General features: G+C 54.0%; 1 protein-coding gene across 4 annotated transcripts in view; it reads right to left on the bottom strand.

Annotated features, from left to right (window-relative positions):
* Positions 1 to 322: 322 nt before the first annotated feature.
* The window catches only part of Slc9a1 (solute carrier family 9 member A1), a 54,114-nt gene continuing 36,630 nt past the window's right edge, over positions 323 to 17,806 (bottom strand). The window contains exons 1-11 of one of the 4 annotated variants that reach the window (XM_063287164.1): positions 12,402 to 12,469; positions 8,823 to 8,873; positions 7,818 to 8,035; positions 5,908 to 6,110; positions 4,517 to 4,606; positions 4,049 to 4,119; positions 3,791 to 3,964; positions 3,450 to 3,564; positions 3,178 to 3,279; positions 2,485 to 2,557; positions 323 to 2,019 (exon numbers count right to left, since the gene is read on the bottom strand). In XM_063287164.1, coding sequence (XP_063143234.1) covers positions 1,679 to 2,019; positions 2,485 to 2,557; positions 3,178 to 3,279; positions 3,450 to 3,564; positions 3,791 to 3,964; positions 4,049 to 4,119; positions 4,517 to 4,606; positions 5,908 to 6,110; positions 7,818 to 8,035; positions 8,823 to 8,873; positions 12,402 to 12,460 — 1,497 coding nt within the window. In that variant the 5' untranslated portion in view covers positions 12,461 to 12,469 and the 3' untranslated portion in view covers positions 323 to 1,678. Of the gene's footprint in view, positions 2,020 to 2,484; positions 2,558 to 3,177; positions 3,280 to 3,449; positions 3,565 to 3,790; positions 3,965 to 4,048; positions 4,120 to 4,516; positions 4,607 to 5,907; positions 6,111 to 7,817; positions 8,036 to 8,822; positions 9,074 to 12,401; positions 12,863 to 17,806 lie in introns of those variants that run through there. The other 3 variants (NM_012652.2, XM_063287163.1, XR_005504368.2) reach the window with 3 other exon arrangements.

The following is a 17,806-nucleotide window of genomic DNA, read 5'->3' as shown; positions in this document are numbered from 1 at the left end:
GTATTTGGATGCCTCTGAGCCCTTCTCTGACTGGCCTAGGTGGCAGTTCGGCACACCACAGTCAGGAGTCTTCCTGACCGCACCCCACCGACTATGCTCATTGATCATGAACTAGGGGTTTCCAGTTGTGTGAACACTGAGGCACTCTCCCCCGCCCCCAATGGGGCACATTCAACTCCGCCACAGTGTCTCTCCGGCATCTGCACACAGTACGGACCACACAACAGCTGGTGGTAACAATGTTACTGCGTCCGTCTTTGAGCCTAGCTCCTCTGGTGCCCTCTTTCCTAAAGTCCCTCATTCCCAGGAAGCAGCCCTGGACTCTTATCAAAAACTCACATTGATTTATTAGAATATGAAAAAAGGTTCAGTTTCCTCTGTACAGGCGGCAGAGAGGCAGCGGCTGCGGTGGCTTTGTACATGGTTGTCGATGTCACCTTGCATGGCAACTCCTGCCTAAAACAGCACTTGCATGGAGAGGAGACAGCTGGGCCAAGCACCCATAGCCCCATCCCCTGGGAGGGACCCCTCTGACTATTGCACGATCCTGGGGAGGGAGTGCTCAGGGGTTGGACAGACACCCACGGGCTGGCCCAGCCATGGCGGTAGGAGTACATGCCTGTGAGCAAAGGCCGCTAGGGGTCCACTGCTGTCTACTCTACAGGATGCAGGTAAGAGAGTGGTCTAGACGAGGGGTGGTGCTGGACCAGGACAACAGAGGTAAAAGCAGGCCCAAGAGCAAGGGAGGTACCAGGACCCTTGCTGCTGAGCTTGAATCATGACAAGCTGGGCCACGTCTGAATCAGTGCTGCAGGCCAGAGCCCGGGCAGCAGAGGTTCCATTTAAGGGAAGGTGTTAGACGGCAGGAGGGAGGACGAGGGGGAAAGGGTGGAGCTCTGACTGGCAGGGAAGATTCAAAGGGTCTAAAGACTGGAGTACCTCTGTGCAAACAGAATCATACTTACGTGGAGGTGCAAATAAACCAAATGGAAGAAGACGACACTTTCCGGAGCCTCGGACAGTCCCTCCCGTGTAAACCCCAGAAAGGCCCAGTGGTCCTCATCACCCAAGTCACTCCACTGTTGAATGTGCCCCAGTTCCCAACAGAGAAGCTCAGAGATGCCCTCAGCCTGCAGCTCCGAGTAAGGACAGCTCAGGTGGCTGGCCAGAGCACCGAGGCTAGTGGGAGAACCGTGGGTCTGCCATAGGTCACCCGTCTTGTTTCCCAGCCACATGCCTGCTGTCCTGTCCTCTGATACAGGAGGGCCCAGTTAAGGCCAAGGAAGGTTCAGCTCCCTCCTTTCCCGGTAGGACCACAGTGGAGCCACTGGCTCTTTGGTTAGAAATGATGATCAAAGATGGAAAGTTGGTCTGGATGAGGAGGGGGCTGGAGGGGAGGGAGGGCCTGAGGAGCCCTGGTTCCACTATGGGAGAGCCTGGATCTAGAGATGGGGCAGGGCCTGTCTCACCAGCTGTTCTGCCAATGGATGGATTGGGAAGGCAGATCTGGTAGGAGAGGAGGCTTCCCAGGAGGCAGGAGCAAGCCGTGCTGCAGTGGGGGTGTGGACCCAGCTGCCATGCGGAGGGAGGGGGCAGAGCCAAACCAGGTCAGGAGACAAGGGGAGCGCCCAGCCCCCACTCTCGTGGGAGAGTCTATGGGACACCCACTAGCCTGGCTCTACTGCCCTTTGGGGATGAAAGGCTCTCCCTCCCCAGGCTCAGGGTGGGGGCCCGGGTCACTGAGGCAGCGTTGTATTCTCTGGGAGCCGGGGCTGTCACTTGGTCCGGGGGTGAAGACATCATCGGTGCCTGGGGATGAGGGCTCCTTGCTCCGAATCATGATGACGCCATCCTCATCTTCCTCTTCCTCTTCCGGAGTCGTCCTAGGACCCCGCTTTAGCCCAAGGACTTTGCCCTTCAACTCCTCATTCACCAGGTCCACAGACTCGGGGGACTGCGGGGAGGCTGGGTCGATGGTGATGACAGGGAGGTCGGCCTTGGGTTCATAGGCCAGTGGGTCTGAGGATTGAGAGCACAGACAGGTTCTGCCTCCAAGCCCTGACAGTATGGCCACACCGCAAGGCCCCTCTCAGCCTGTACTAGCAGCCCTCAGACCTTCCCATGATTGCAACGGTGTCTCTGGGCTCCATGGTTTCCGGAGTGACCGGTGTTACCAGATGCGCTTCCCCTTGACAGGGATTCCCACCACCTCAGCCTGCGGGGAGGCCAGCCTATCCCACAGAGACTTCTCCCTCCCTGCCAGGTGCTCTGTGTCCTAGCTCCATCACAGTCCTCATCCTGAGCCCCACTGGGAGTCCCTCTGTGCCTGGGTTTGACAGCAGGACTACCCTGCCCTCTCTGTTAACACCCAGCCGTACTGATGCAAACACAGTTCATGGGAAACGCCATCTTCCCCCTTTGACTCTTTGATGCCTGTCCTTGGTACAAAACGCCCAGTCTGAGGGCCCTTCTTTAGCCCTTTACCTGAGCCTATGCGGGCCCGAGACATGGTGGGTGAGTCCAGCTTGTGGGCCGGTACCGTCAGGTAGTTGGTGATCTGACAGAGAGAGTGGACAGGGTGAGTGTGGCCAGGGGGCTGGCGAAGTCCTCTGAAGACCCCCAGGCAGCGGTTTCCCCTGAGCTCTTCCTATGCCTGTGGTGGCAACCCACAATGGCGCTTCAGGGCCTTCCGGGGCCTTGTCCCAGCTCTCAGAAAGCTGAGCGATCTTTCTGGGCAGTCTCAAGCAGGTCTCTTCTCCTCTAGCCTTGCCTCCACCCCATACTTGTCCCCCAGGATTTTAGATTAAAACAAAAACAGAACAAGAACAATAAAAACCAACTTGGGGGCACAGCTAACTCGGTTCTGTTCGCCCTGAGCATCGCGAACCCAGCAACCACTACTGAGCTCAGTGCCTCACCCCGCGTCAACCATGTTCCTCTCTTGGGCACTCTGGACCTCTAGCATCCCAGTGTCCCCACTTCAAACTGGTAACCCAGTCACCAAGCCTTGCTGGTTCCACTTCCCTGTGTCCCTTGAGCTCACTCCTTTCTCTTTTCCTGGCATCTCCACATCTCCACCCTCTCCTGTCACTCCTCTAGGATAAAGCCCAAAACCTTACACCGTTTCTGCCCCTCCCTGTCTGCCCATAGAGGGGCTGGGCAGAGCCTGACGTGTACCTTCTGCTCCAGTTGCCGGGCCTTCTGCCTCCGGAGCAGCATCTGGTTCCAGGCTTCCTCGTAGGGGTCGGCCACCAGCGTGTGTCTGTTATAGGACCGCAGCTGAGGGAAGAAACAGCCATCAGGGCAGGAGAAGACTCAGAAGCTGGGCTGGAAGGTCAGAGCCAGAGAAGCTCTGGCTGTGTGGGAGGCAGGAGAAGGGCAGAGGAGGCAGAGGACGTGTGGAGGGTGCACGCAGGAGAGAAGCTAAGAAGGGCCAGGCAGGACCTCACCCGTTGCCGGGTTTTCTGCAGGTTACTCCTCAGGATTTTGCGGATCTCCTCCTCCTTGTCCTTAGACAGCGCTGGCAAGATGCGCTCTGAAGCTGCAGACTTGGGGTGGATGTTCCTGGACAACAGGACACAAATTAGGTCTGCGTCTGATAGCACAAAGCCATGCTCGGGGACAGCCCAAGGGTGGGTGGCCCAAGTCCCAGGTCCTTAGTATGGCTTCAAGGACCGGACGCCCAACGTGACAAGCTGGACAACTGCGTAGCCCTGGTGGCATCTCCGGCTAGGGTTGAGGGAGCTAGCATGGGGTACGGATGCTGCCCGGATGGCCCAGTGGCACTCACTGCATAGAGACAGTTGAGACGGCAGATGGGATCTTGCCCATGCCCCCACTCTCCACCAGCTCGATGGCCTGCTTCATCTCCATCTTGTGGTAGAAGGCAATGAGCTGGGGCTCCTTGGAGCGCTCTCCAGCTATTAGACACTTCTTCACATACTTCTTATTAAAGCGGTTGAGCCTGTGGGAGGAGGGAGACGGAGGGGCTAGTACCTGGGACATTAACAGTCTTCTCCACCCTCCTGCCCACCGGACTGTCACTTACTTGTCCTTCCAGTGATGGTGGCCATAATGACCACAGATGTCCTCGATGCCTGTCAGAAGGTGGTCCAGGAACTGAAATGGGCCCAGGGCCAGGTCAAGCCTTACTGCTTGGCTCCTTCCCTACCCCACCCACCTTTACCCCAGCTATAGCTCTGCTTAGCCTGGCCCTACAGTTCCAGGAGTAGCCAGGAGGTGGCGCCATCCCATTACACATCCTGAAGCCAGGCCACACTCTGGTGAGCCCCCTTCTCTGAACCCACTTGGACCTAATGACAGAGGTTGGTATAACAGCCCCCTGGGCTCCTAAGCTCTCACACCACACTGTCCCTTCAGCTAGAGCCTGGCAGGGGACCCTAAGGGGCTAAGACAACCCAGCAATGGGATGAGGGGAGGCAGGCTTAAGGCCCGGCTCTGCCTCAGCCCCAGGAACTTTCTCTGGAAACCCAAGGCCCAGCCCAGCCTCTGGTACCTGTGTGTGGATCTCCTCGTTGATGGAGCGCTTTGTTTCTTGCTTTTTCTTCACAGCCAACAGGTCTACCAGGGGCCGAATGGTCATGCCCTGGAGGGCAGGTGAGTGTCAGACATTCTGGTCCTGCTATACTGGCAGAGAAGCTAAGGAGCCTCCCTTCTCCTCCAGGGTCCCCCAGGCAAGGAGGCTCTTTCCCCTCTGAGGTCCTCAATCTCTCAGGACTGTGGATTTTATGACTCCTTACACCTCAGCCATTTCTTCCTGATAGCTCAGCCAGTGCAAGAATCCTCACTGCTGGGGCCAGGGTGAGCTCTCCCCAGGATTTGCTCTGCAGCCCCTGGAATCTGGCCCTGTAGACAGAGCCCTGCCCCCAACACAGGCTCTACATGTCTGACTAGTATCTGCGCTTCAGTATCTGCACTCTCCCTGAAAGACGAATCTTGAAAATGCTCCCATTTTACAGATGCAGAAACTGAGCAGCAATGGGATTGAGTGATTCTCTATGACCCCACAGAAGCAGCAGACTCAGAGTCAGGCTGGCTGGAGAAGGTTGCCGTGGTGGCACCATCAGTGAAGCGGCTTGGACACCCATCGAACACACACAACAGCAAAGCTGAGGTAAAGCAGTGTTTGAGGACAAAGCAGGAGGGCAAGGAGGAGCCATCTCCTATAAAGCACAGAAAGTGCACCCCATTCCAAGAGGTCCAAGAGATATGGGATATCTTTTCTCATGAGAAGGCAAGGGTGTGTCTCAGCTAGCACCTCGAGTACTTATGCCCAGGAGAGGCAGAGAATGAAAGATAAGTAGAAGCACAACAGTTTCTCACCTTCTCCAGGTCAGTCAGCTAAGGAAGAACGGTGTGCACCATCACACACGGGCCTCTCTTGGGGACGGGTAGAGACAGGGGTGGAACCCTGCTAAGCTTGGGTCATTTAAGTGCCCAGAAGTCACTGGCCAGCAGGCTGCCAGGACTGCAATCACCCAGCCCGGCTCCTCACGCCACAGATGGGACTGAGACACAGGCAGGCATGAGCTTGTGGAGCATTAGACTGGGTCCAGGCCTCAGGCTTCCTGACTCAGGAGTCCCCGGCTGCCCAGGCTGAGCTGCCGTAGACACCAAACCATGACACTACTCAGCCCCACCACGATCTGGGGCTGACAGATCTCAGGCCTGCCGGCTACCCATGTCACTCTTGGTCACTGATCACTGACTTCACAATGTCACACCATCACAACTGAGAACTGAGGCCCCCACGGGGGATGGCTTGCCCCAAGTCATGGGACAAGCTAGCGACAGCATACCACTGCCTTTTTCATGCAACACGCTTTCCTCTTTCCACCACAAGTCAGGGTCCCCAAGGCAGGGGCCTGCCCGCCCTAGTCCCAGCACCTGCACAAAGACTGTGAAGAAGATGACGGTGATGATGGCGGTGAGGAACAGATCACACATGGGGAAGTGCTTCTTGTCCAGGAGGTAGCCCAGTGAGAAGGCGATGGCCCCTCGCAGGCCCCCATAGGCAATGATGAACTGGTCCTTGGGGGTCAGCTTGACAATTCGGAACTTGTTGATGAACCAGGTCAGGACCAGGACCCCTGCCAGGGAGCAGGCAGAGGAGAGGTGAGGCTGTCAGGAAGCTCCTCCCACTAAGCCCATCTGGCTCACTCATTTCTGAGTCCCTCAGCCCAGGAGCTCCAGACCACTCAACCCAAGACCTTGGTGGGTCTTTAAAGGGTTCCTCAAATTGCATTTGTTCTGAAGATATCCAAGAAGTCTTCACCAACTACAGGCCAAGGGACAGGATGAAACAATTGTGTTTAATAAGTTGAACTTATTAAAGCAGGTAGGAAATAATTATCCTATTGTCTTTATTTTTCTATAGACTGGAAATTGTTCAGAGTGAAACACTGTTTCAAAGTGTAGGCTGTGAGGAGAGGGATGCAAAAGAGTGCTTTCCCTGCATGCATGAGGGCCTGGGTTCCATCGCCAGCATTACAAAACACAAACAAAACCTGTTCGCCAACAGTGACAGTCCCACAAAGTCTCAGGTCAGTCCGCACCTGTAATTCCAGCACTCGGGAGGCTGAGGCAGATGAATTACTGAGAGTTCTAGACCTGCCTGGTCTGTATAATAAGATCCTGTCACAAACAACCCTAAACAAAAAGACTAAAAACTGTGGACCGGGACAGGGGAAAGCACATTGTGGACCTCCAGCTTCCAAGTGCACATGCGCACATGTGCAGAAAGGATGTAGAAACAGGGGCAGCCTGGCCACGGAGATGAGGACAATGTAACAATGTGGGGGATCCCACAGACCTAGGTTCCACGGGTGACACTAGCCTGGCAGCTTTGGGCATATGTGCCATGACAACAGAACACTTGGCTCAGGGTGTTCTCAGGGTGGCGCAGGCTGTGTGGAGGACCTGAGAAAGCCACTAGGCTGTTGGAGAGTCTAAAGGCCTGTCACCATAACTCATTGTGTCACTGTCTATGGTGCCTCTACATGAGCATGAGGCATGGGGCTTCTCTCCCCTAATGGTGTCAAATGATGTCAGCATTGCAGAGAAGAAATGAGAACAGCCAGGAACCATTCGGACAGGGACATGCTGGACTACACACATCTCACTAACCACTTCACATGCTATATACAGACACCCACAGCTTAGCCCCTCCACATGCTGTATACAGATACCCACAGCTTAGCCCCTCCACATGCTATATACAGACACCCACAGCTTAGCCCCTCCACATGCTATATACAGACACCCACAGCTTAGCCCCTCCACATGCTGTATACAGACACCCACAGGCTAGCCCCTCCACATGCTGTATACAGACACCCACAGGCTAGCCCCTCCACATGCTATATACAGACACCCACAGCTTAGCCCCTCCACATGCTATATACAGACACCCACAGGCTAGCCCCTTCACATGCTATATACAGACACCCACAGCTTAGCCCCTCCACATGCTGTATACAGACACCCACAGGCTAGCCCCTCCACATGCTATATACAGACACCCACAGGCTAGCCCTTTATATTCTAGTGAGCACTCAGCTTATCTCCCTACATACTGTACCATACGATACAGCCTGGCTCTTGTACACATCACTACACACACTCCAACAGTAACACACACACCACAGTCCAGCTCTAAGAAACATCAACACACCTGCACACCCACAACCTCGCCTCAGGCTATATCACACAGAGCTGATCCATAGCCTGGCTCCTCCATGCAGCCTCAGATGTACACCTTACACACACACTGCTCCCTGGCCGGGCCTGGCCCTTACCCAGCACCCGGGCGATGAGGCAGAAGAGCAGGGTGCTGATGACAAAGGTCCAGTTCCACTGGTGGGAGCCGGCCACGGTGGAGACGCCAAGGAAGATGAAGATGAGGGTCTCGCTGACGCTGCTCCACATCTTCAGGAAGTACTTGATGGTGGTGTGGGATTTGTGGGAGATGTTGGCCTCCACGTAGGGGCGCATCACCACTCCTGAGGCGATGAGGCTTGGGGTGAGGAAGAACAGGGTTCAGGGGTTACAGGAGGACAGCACCAAGCTGAACAAGCCTTGCTTACTAGACAACCCGTGAGGGCCAAACACCCACTGTTTTCCCTTGATCCTCACGCCAAGCATGCAGGGCCAGCAAATTCAGACGAGACAGGAGTTTTAGAAGAATAAAGTCATCCCCATTGTCCTTCTGAGGCAAGTGGCAATGCTACAGACTCAGTCTGTGCGACTCTAGGCCTCTGCCTCTTCCGAAAGGCACACTGTGTCTGACCAACCACAGCCAGGGACACACAAGGTCCCTCTAGGGAGCTTTGCAGGCTCCTTCCCTACGACCTGGAGTCCCCAGTCTAGGGGTGGCCTGTGCACTTCTCCTTTCCTTGTGCCTCACTGGCTCTTCTCATGGCCCAATTCCAACTCAACTGAGACCGTGGGGCATCTACATTCGGGCGTGGAAGACGCCTGGTAAGCCCTTCCAGGGAGCCTGTATCGGCTTCCATCTCCAGACTCCTGCACTGGATTCTGTCTCCTATTCCCGAGGCTAGCCCTAACACAGGCTGCTTTTGCCTCAACTGCCTCCAAAGAATCTTCAGATTCCTGAATCCCAGGAGACCAATGGAGATGGCTTCTTATAAAAGGTCTCTAACGACCTGGGCCACTCCAGTGGATACCATGCAAGTCTGGAGCCCGGAGCTCAGGTGCTGGGGAGCTCCTTCGTGACCACAGAAAGGAGGACTCCGTGGTAAGTAGCTACCCCACCAAGCCCGTCCCCCGGCACGCCGACTCACGCCATGATTCCAGACAGGTGGAAGAGCTCGGCTGACAGGTAAGCCATATAGCTGTAAAGGAAGACGAAGAGCGGCTCGATGACCCGGATGTGGGAGGTAAATCGTGAGGTGAAGGCTGCGATGACCCCGTAGACCACGCCCACAAACACCCCGCCGAGGGACACGACAAAGAAGCTCAGGAAGCCGAGGAAGATGTCCGAGATGCCCACATACTCATAGCTGGCAAACTCCTCAAAGAGGTGGTAGAGGACCTGGAGAGGGCATGCAGGCTGGTGGGCAGGAGGGCAGGGCGCTGGCCCACGGCTCCCGGGGACTGGCCCGTGTTTATCCCATCCTTCCTCGATCCATGCCACGGATGTAGACCACAAGGCAGCAGAGAAACCTAGTGCTAAGTAAGAGGTAGAACATGGCCGAGGGCTTAGGGAGCTTGCTAGGCACACTGGAGGCCTGCAGCACACTCTGCTGGTAATGAACATAAACTCTTAAAGCTGCAATCCTTTGCACACTTGGCCAATCACCTAATTTTCCTGTCCTTCAGTTTTCCACAACGTGGGGGACAAATGGAGTACTGTCGTTGTCACAGGGCTGTCATAAGAATTAAGTGAAGCCCTTGGCATGGTTGGAGTCCCTGGGGTACCACCTCTACAGCACTACCAAATCTACTTCTCTCACTGTTCGGCCTGGTATACGCCATGGCTTCTCGGCATTGACTCTCCTTCAGCACAAGGCAGAGAAGGCTGTGACAGGACCTGTTAAACTCTGAAAATACTCGGACCAGATCATATGTGACCTGGGACTCTCCATCTGAACAAGCTGCCTGTACAATTACAATGGACAGCCAGGCTCAGATGCCGTGGAGCCCGCTACTGCATCCTAGCCCTGAGTAGGGACACTGCACACAGTGATCACGATCTCACTGCCATGCAGTCAAGGATACCTATCCCCTGGGTAGAGGGAGGCTCAGGCAGGCCTGGAACTTGTTTCCTCAGTCTCTGAGGGACTGCCTGGCACGGCTACTCTCAGTCTAATCAAGCCCAGCCCTACACAGTTCCGCCATAAACAAGCTGGGGGGTTTCCAGGCCTGGAAGGGAAGGGCAGCAGGCAGGAAAGACATAGCTGATTCCAGACAGCTCAGGTGAGCCTCCCTGTTTGGGAAACTGTCTAGGGCGTTCTCACCCGTAGCAAGCTCTAGAAAAGGCCCAACTCGCCAGGCAATGGTGGCACACACTTTTAACCCTAGCACTTGGAGGCAGAGGCAGGCAGATCTGAGTTTGAGGTTAGCCTGATCTACAGAGCTAGTTTCAGGAGAGTCAGGGCTATAGACACACACACATAAACCTGCCTCAGGGGCTGGAGATGGCTCAGTGGTTAAGAGCACTGACTCTTCTTCCAGAGGTCCTGAGGAACTACGTGGTGGCTCACAACCATCTGTTAAGGGATTTGATGCCCTCTTCTGAAGGCAGTCAATGAACTCATACATGTAAAATAAGTAAATCTTTAAAAAAAAAACAAAAAAAAAACCCCACAAAACTTGTCTCAGAAAACTGCACCTTTAAGCCCAGCACTCATGAGGCAGGGCAGGCAAATCTGTCAGGACAGCCTGGTCTGCAGAGAGAATTCCAGGACAGCCAGGGCTACACAGAGAAGCCCTGACTTGGAGGGAAAAAAGAGAAAGAAAAAAAAAAAAGAAAGAAAGAAAAGAAAAGAAAAGGCCCAATTTGGGCCTGGCAGAAGGGGCAGATGCTGGGCACTGGCGGGGCACCAGTGGGTCACAGCTACCTGGGGGACAGGAGGGCCTCGGCAGCAGGGTACTCCACCACAGGCTGACCTCACTCCCGGCTTGGGGATGCTCGTGAGTGACCGCAGTCTGCCACATGGGTAACCGGAGCAGTACCAAGGCCAGGTCCTCTTTTCTAGCTTGGAACTATTGCCAGTGGTAGGACAAGTGAAAAAGAAAAGTAATACGTAGGCCTGTGGGGGTCACGTGACGCCAGCAGTCACGTGACTTCTTCAGCTAGAGGAGCCTCCTGATACCCCCATTTCAGAGAAGAGTGCACTGTCCTGTAGGTTTTTGCTTTGTTTTGCAGGGGTCATCTTTACACAAGCTCGAGTTACCAGAGAAGACCCTCAGCTGAGAAGACGCCTCCTTCAGCCATCTGTAGCCAATGCAATGGGGTGTTTTCTTTCTTTCTTTTTTTTTTTTTTTTTTGGTTCTTTTTTTTCAGAGCTGGGGATCGAACCCAGGGCCTTGCGCTTCCTAGGCAAGCGCTCTACCACTGAGAGCTAAATCCCCAACCCCAATGGGGCGTTTTCTTGATGAGGGAGAAAGCAGGCTGAGCCAGCCAATAAGCAGCATCCTCCAGGATTTCTGCTTTAGCTCCCGCCTCCAGGTTCCTGCCTGAGCTCCTGCCCTGCCTTCCCTCAGTGATGGCGCAGGACTTGACTGAAAGCTGAAATCCACCTTCTCCTCCTCAGGTTGCTTCTGATCTTGGTGTTTTACCACAGCAGGAGAAACCGTAGCAAAGCCACAGAGTCACCACGCAAAGCAGGTAAGCTACGATGCCCTCAGCCTCGGAGCGCCTGAGCATCAGCCCCGTGACCAGCACCGCCATCACCGTCAGGAGACGGCACAGATCCTACACACAGATGGAGTCATCGACTAGATGCAAGCTTCCTGTAGTGTCAGTCAGACTCAGTTAGGGGTGGCTCACGCTAGGTACCCAAGCATCAGGTGCACATTAGCGAGCTGAATCCCTAGAGGAGCTTAGGAAACCCCACCCGGCCTTAGCACAACTCTGTCACTTGAAACTGTCAAAGGAGAGGCCTAGAGGAGGAACAATTTCTCACTTAAAGTCACAAAACAAGTAGTCAGCTAGGCAATCAGGTGGCGGTGGAACACGCCTTTAATCCCAGCTCTCAGGAGGCAGAGACAGGCAGATCTCTGAGTTCAAGGCCAGCCTGGTCTGGAAGAAGTTCTAGGACAGTCAGGGTTACATGGAGAAACCCTGTCTCAAAAAAACTGACCAAACAAGAAAACCAAGCAGTCAACCCAGTCCTACTAATCTCACACTCACCACATCCTAGAGGTCTGGGGAACAGAGCCCTTTCATTTCCTTTGCTCAGAACCCTGCACAGACCAAATTCTTAAACAGCCAACATAAGAGCTAAAAGGCTCCTCAGAGACTAAATGGGCTATGAACTGAGGCGGGAAGAAGGCCAGTAACTGGGCAACACAGTATCAAATGCAAGCTGGTCAGGAAGCAAGTGACCTACTAGGCCAGTGGCTCAGGCCCTGGAGGGCCACAGAATGAACCAAGCACACTGCCTCCAATCTTGGCCCCACCACATTCTAGGAAGCTGTCTAACTTCTGTGGGGTGTTTCTAGTTCTGTAAGGTGAGAAAGTTCGTCTCTCCTTGGGTTGTCCTGAAGATTAGGAGAGAAAATCTATGTCCCGGTGCTCAGAGCAGTGCCCAACACACAGCAAGCATGGGGGACACTGGCCGTCTTTATCATCATTAGTGGAAGGATAAGGCACCGCTTGCCCCCGTGTGCGTGTGCTGTGGCCCCTGACCCCTCACCACAGTGACGGCATCGTTGAGCAGGGACTCCCCAAAGACCAGGATGTGCAGCAGCTCATTGATGTGGATCTCCTCGAAGACGGCCAGCACGGCCACCGGGTCCACCGCGGAGATGATGCTACCGAACAGCAGGGTGTCCAGCAGGCCGATGTTATTGATCTGCTCGCCGCCCACCAGGCACACGGCGTACAGGAGGCCACCCAGGAAGAAAGCATTCCACAGCGTGCCCACCACAGCAAAGATCAGGATGGTGCCCAGGTTCTCCGTGAACTGCCTCAGAGGCAGGAAGTAGCCTGCGTCCAGGATGATGGGTGGCAGCAGGAAGAGGAAGAAGACGTCCGACTGCAGGAAGGGGGGCGTCTCTCCAACGCCCTTGATCAGGCCCCCCACCAGCAGCCCCACTACGATCAGCAGGCAGCTCTCCGGGACGATGCTCGAGATGGTGGGGATCACATGGAAACCTGTGAGGGGCGAGAGAACGGGAGGCCGTGGGCTTTTCAGGGGAGCCAGAAGAACAGAAGGTTGGGGACAGGACTGGGGACCAGGAGAGCAGCTGGCGAGAGGTGCACAGGCTTGGTCTCAGAAGGCCGCTCTGTTAACTCTCTGGGCCTCGGGTTCCTTGCCTGTAAAACGGAAGGGATAATACCAGCTTCACAGGGCTGTGGTATAAAATAATTATTTTAAAAATTTATAGTGTGCGTGTGTGCATGCGTTTGCACATGTATACATGCACCATGACACATGGGTGGATGTCAGAGGACAACTTGTAGGAGTTGGTTCTTTCCTTCAACCAGGTCCTGGGGACTGAACTCAAGTCCTCAGGCTTGGTGGCAAGCATCTTCACCTGCTGAGGCACCTTGGGCCCGACGTTTTCACAGAGTATTCACCAGCTGCCTGTTACCGTGGAAAACTGTCACAGAGCAGCAGCTCTGCATGCCTCTGACAGAAATCAAAGTACCTACGGCACCGAGCTACCCTGAACCCATGGCACTTTCTCAGGCACATGCTCAGGGAGCCGACTTGCGTCCCACACAGAGACACAATCCTGCCTCAGGAAAGGCGGCACGCCTCGTGCCATGGAGTTGACAACGGATGGTGTTAAAGTGGGGACCTCAGAGAGATAGGAGACTCATACAGCATCAGTGCCAGGAGAAAAGTGGGGACAGTAGGCCTGGGTCTGCACACCTGCAGAGCACATTCAGGAACCTCCAGCCCCAGACTCGCGGGCAGCAGGCAGATCCAGAAGATCCCAAGAAATCAAAGGCTGGCAGTTAGTTTTGGCAAGTAAAATGAAATCTCTTTGCCATTCTGCCTTTAGCCCAATTCTATCCATTCTACAGATGGGGCAACTGAGGCTGAAAAGGTGAAGGCATTTGCCCAAAGTCAGAGCAAATCAGTAGCGGAACCAGGAGGAGCCCAGGTCTGAAGCCCAGCTCCCAGCAAACTCCACAGTTCTGAAATTTTAGTTCTCCTTGCCTCCCTCCACACCGAGGCACTATGACATCCACCAACCACTTCCCCAAGTAGCGCTGGCCCTTCTCTGTTGGGGCCTATGCTGAGGTACCAGACCCAGGCTTCCAGGGATGCAGGGTTAGGTCAGAACCCCACATTCCCTATGAGCTCTTGGGTTTGCCTTTGGAGTAGGAAGGCAGGTGAAGACCTGAGCAACCAAATGCATGTTGGGTACTCGGTCCCCCAAAGCCATCTTGGTCAAAAGGTCGTGAGCCCTCTGCTCAAGACAAGGTGCTCTCTCTTCCTCCCTACCAAGCAAGCTCTGAGCTGGTGAATCCAATCGATCGCATATGCCCAAGGCTGAGGCGACCTTTGGAGCTTAGCGCATGCCTCATGACTTGATACACAGAGATGGGACACATCCCGCGATCTTCAGGGCCTGCCTGGTCAGACCTCCCCATCACTATACCCTAGACCTGTGGAAAAGGACATTTCTCCCTATGGCAAAGCCCTCCTGTTCAGTCTGACCCAGGCAATGCTAGGATAGCACGACAGTCCCCACACAACACCAAGTTCCCAGAGACACTAACAACACGTTGGAAAAACATGGGTCTTAGGGTAGGAAGAAAACTCAAAGCAACTGTGTACATGTTCCTGATTCCACACGTCACCTTGTGTGGAAAAGCTGCCTAGGTCACAGAGCCTCCCAGTAACACCAGTGTGCAGCTGGCAGGTGCACCCCTTGTCCTGCCCTCCTTCCCAGTCCCTGATACTCAGATTCTTCGAAATTGCCCCAAACGAGCAAATAGGCCCCGAACTGTGTGGCTGGTCAAGTGTGCTTCTGCCTCCTCTTCCAGGAAGTCTGCCCTGACTAGCCTGTCTGTCTAGGGCAGGACAGGAATTCCCCTCTTGTGCCTCCTTCTTTGACAACCTAAAAGCCACAGTCACCACCTTTCAACCTGGTACCCTCAGAGGTCAGGCAACCATCTAAAGCATAGAGACAAGCCCACAGCATCTTACCCAGAGATCTGCACGGCCCTGAAGGGGAGACTACATGGCCTGCTACACTGTGGATCTTAAAATTTTTAATTCCTCAAGTTTTAAAGGGTTAATAACACCAGGAGGATGACCAAGCATCTATGAGGTGGGATCTGGGAGAGGCTTTATGGTCACCGGGAGTGTGTCCCTCAAGGGGAGAAAGAAAGGCCCCACGAGGTTCTCTCTCCTTGTTGTCTTTGCTCTTTGGTTCATGATTTAAGCATTTTGTTCCGCTGTGTGCTGCCCCCACAATATGCCACACACCCGAGCAAGAGAATCATTCAATCTTAGATTAAAACCTCTAAACTGGGGCAGGGATGATGGCTTGGTGGGTAAAAAAGTGTGTGCTGCTTCAGATACCACAGTTCAGATACCGGCACACACACACACACACACACACACACACACACACACACACACAGAGTAAGCACACACACACACACACACAGTAAGCACACACACACACATACACAGTAAGCACACCCACACGCGCACACACACTGTAAACACACATACACGCACACACACACTGTAAACACACACATGCACACACACACTGTAAACACACACATGCACACACACACTGTAAACACACACACTCACACACTGTAAACACACACTCACACACTGTAAACACACACGCTCACACAAACTGTAAACACACACAGACTCACATACACATTGTAAACACACACACTCACATACACACTATAAACACATAAACCTAAATCCACACACAATGTAAACATATATGTGCATACTCACATACAATGTAAACAGATATACACACAAAACAACAACAACAAAAAAAACGCCTCTAAAGATGAGTTTAAAAGTTTAAAAATTCTCGGGGGCTGGAGAGATGGCTCAGTGGTTAAGAGCACTGACTGCTCTTCCAGAGGTCCTGAGTTCAATTCCCAGCAACCACATGGTGGCTCACAGCCATCTGTAATGAGATCTGATGCCCTTTTCTGGTGTGTCTGAAGACAGCTACAGTGTACTCACATACATAAAATAAATATTAATATTAAAAATAAATAAATAAATAAATAAATAAATATTTTTTAAAAAAAATTCTCTGTAAATGTGTACTTAGTCATAGGACAGTGGACCAACTAAGTTTAAGGGAGTATAATTCTCTAATGGGCCAGAAAGCAGCTTCCCAAGGTCCAGAACGCAGCTCCGGGGGCTGGTAAAGCGCTCTGTGAGTACAGGTACTTGTTACTAAGCCTGATGACCTGCGTTGGATCCCTGGGGCCACACAACAGCTAGAGAACCAACTGTTACATGTCGTCTTTGATCCCCTCATGCAGGCTATGGCACACATGTGAGCACATATATACGCATAAATATTTGAGTGTCTGGGGTCCTGTGTAGAGTCAGCAACAACAGCTGCCTTAGGAGAAGGCAGGGGTGCATGAGACAGCCCAGAGCAGGCAGAGAAGTGCTTCCAGCTCTACTTAGCAGAAGGCTGGAAGATGCCTCTCTTCCTCCGAATTCACCATCAACTGTCCATGAAGCAAACGCCAGTCAGTGAGCTGGCATCCTGCTTGGAGTGTGTGTGTTTGTGTAGCAAGCTAGGAGCAATAGCATGAAGGGAGTCCCTCTTCCTGAGGGTGTCCCCCCAGCTGGCACTGTGCTGGAAGCACGGGCCATCACACAGTCCTGACAGCCTGCTGCAGAGGGCTAGCTTGGGCTCTGCAGGGAAGGGTCTGCTCTAGCACAGGCATCTGCACCTAGGGTAAGGAGCTCTTAGCCATTAGCCACCGTGTCACTATTCTCCCTGAGCCTGCTCTGCTGGGCACTGGGGACTTTGTGAGAAGCTCATAGGGACAGCCATGCTTCTAGAGTAGGAGGCCTCCATGGCAGGAGGACAGCTGGTGCTCCTGCAGGACAGATGACAAGCTGGGACTCTGAGAGGCGGGACAGGCTTGGGGTCTTCTGAGCAGGGGACAGCATGCGCTCTTCTACTTAAAGACAACTCCCTGGCACCCGGGTCGCAGGCGCGTCCTTAGAACCCTTCCTTCCCGCTTCTACCAGTCTCCTGTTGGCCCTGTTTCCTAGTTTTCTGCAGGGGCTCCAGGCCCTGCTTCTAGGCTGAGTGCAGGGTTAAGCCCGGGCTGCAGGGAAGGGCTGGTCTGTCTACTCTTGGCTTCCTGCCTGCAGTGGGCTGCACATTACTGGAAAGTGCTTGGGGGAGGGACAGTCTATCAGGAGGGAGCTTCCTCAGGGAAAGGAGTGTGGCTGCCTGAGATCTGTCCTAGCATGTCCCCTCCCAAGGCCTGCCTAAGGTCTGTCCTAGCGTGTCCCTCTCCCAAGGCCTTGATTCCAGTTATCCCCACCCTGTAGCCCTCAAGAATCCCGAAACACAGGAAACTAGCTGACACCTGTAATGAAGGGGAGGAATGACAGCAGGGTACCTGACAAAAGTCAGCACTGAGGCAAGATCCCTAGAAACAAACAGGCCCCTTCAGGGGGCAGTGTGCGGCAGCAGGGACTGGGCTAGGATGGGATTCGGGTAGGGCAGACACAGTGAGAACCAGATCCTAGAGACCAGGGAGCCGAAATGGACCTCAGACAGCATTTAACTCTCCATAACGTGGAGGGCCAGAGCAAGCAAGAGACCTGCCAGTGGCCACAGAACCAGTTCCACAAGAGTGTGTGGTAAATCAGCCCAGTGACCCTCTCAAGCCCTACACTGCCCTCCCAGGCATCCTGTCCACCCAGACGCAGGAGGCAGGAAAGTGTAGAATTCCACACCCCGCCGAGCCTTGCACAAACGCTTGAAAACAGCTCCTAGCTGGCCTCCCTGTGGGAAGTAGCTGGAGGAGAGGTGGGATTCTCATTCCTTCCTGTGCTAGTGGTCGTCTGAACACGTGTGCGCAAACGCATGCTGACAGAAATGTCACCAGCTT

Source organism: Rattus norvegicus, chromosome 5 (assembly GCF_036323735.1).
Source record: "Rattus norvegicus strain BN/NHsdMcwi chromosome 5, GRCr8, whole genome shotgun sequence".
Classification (NCBI taxonomy): Eukaryota; Metazoa; Chordata; class Mammalia; order Rodentia; family Muridae; genus Rattus; species Rattus norvegicus.
This window is presented reverse-complemented; position numbering and strand designations above follow the sequence as displayed.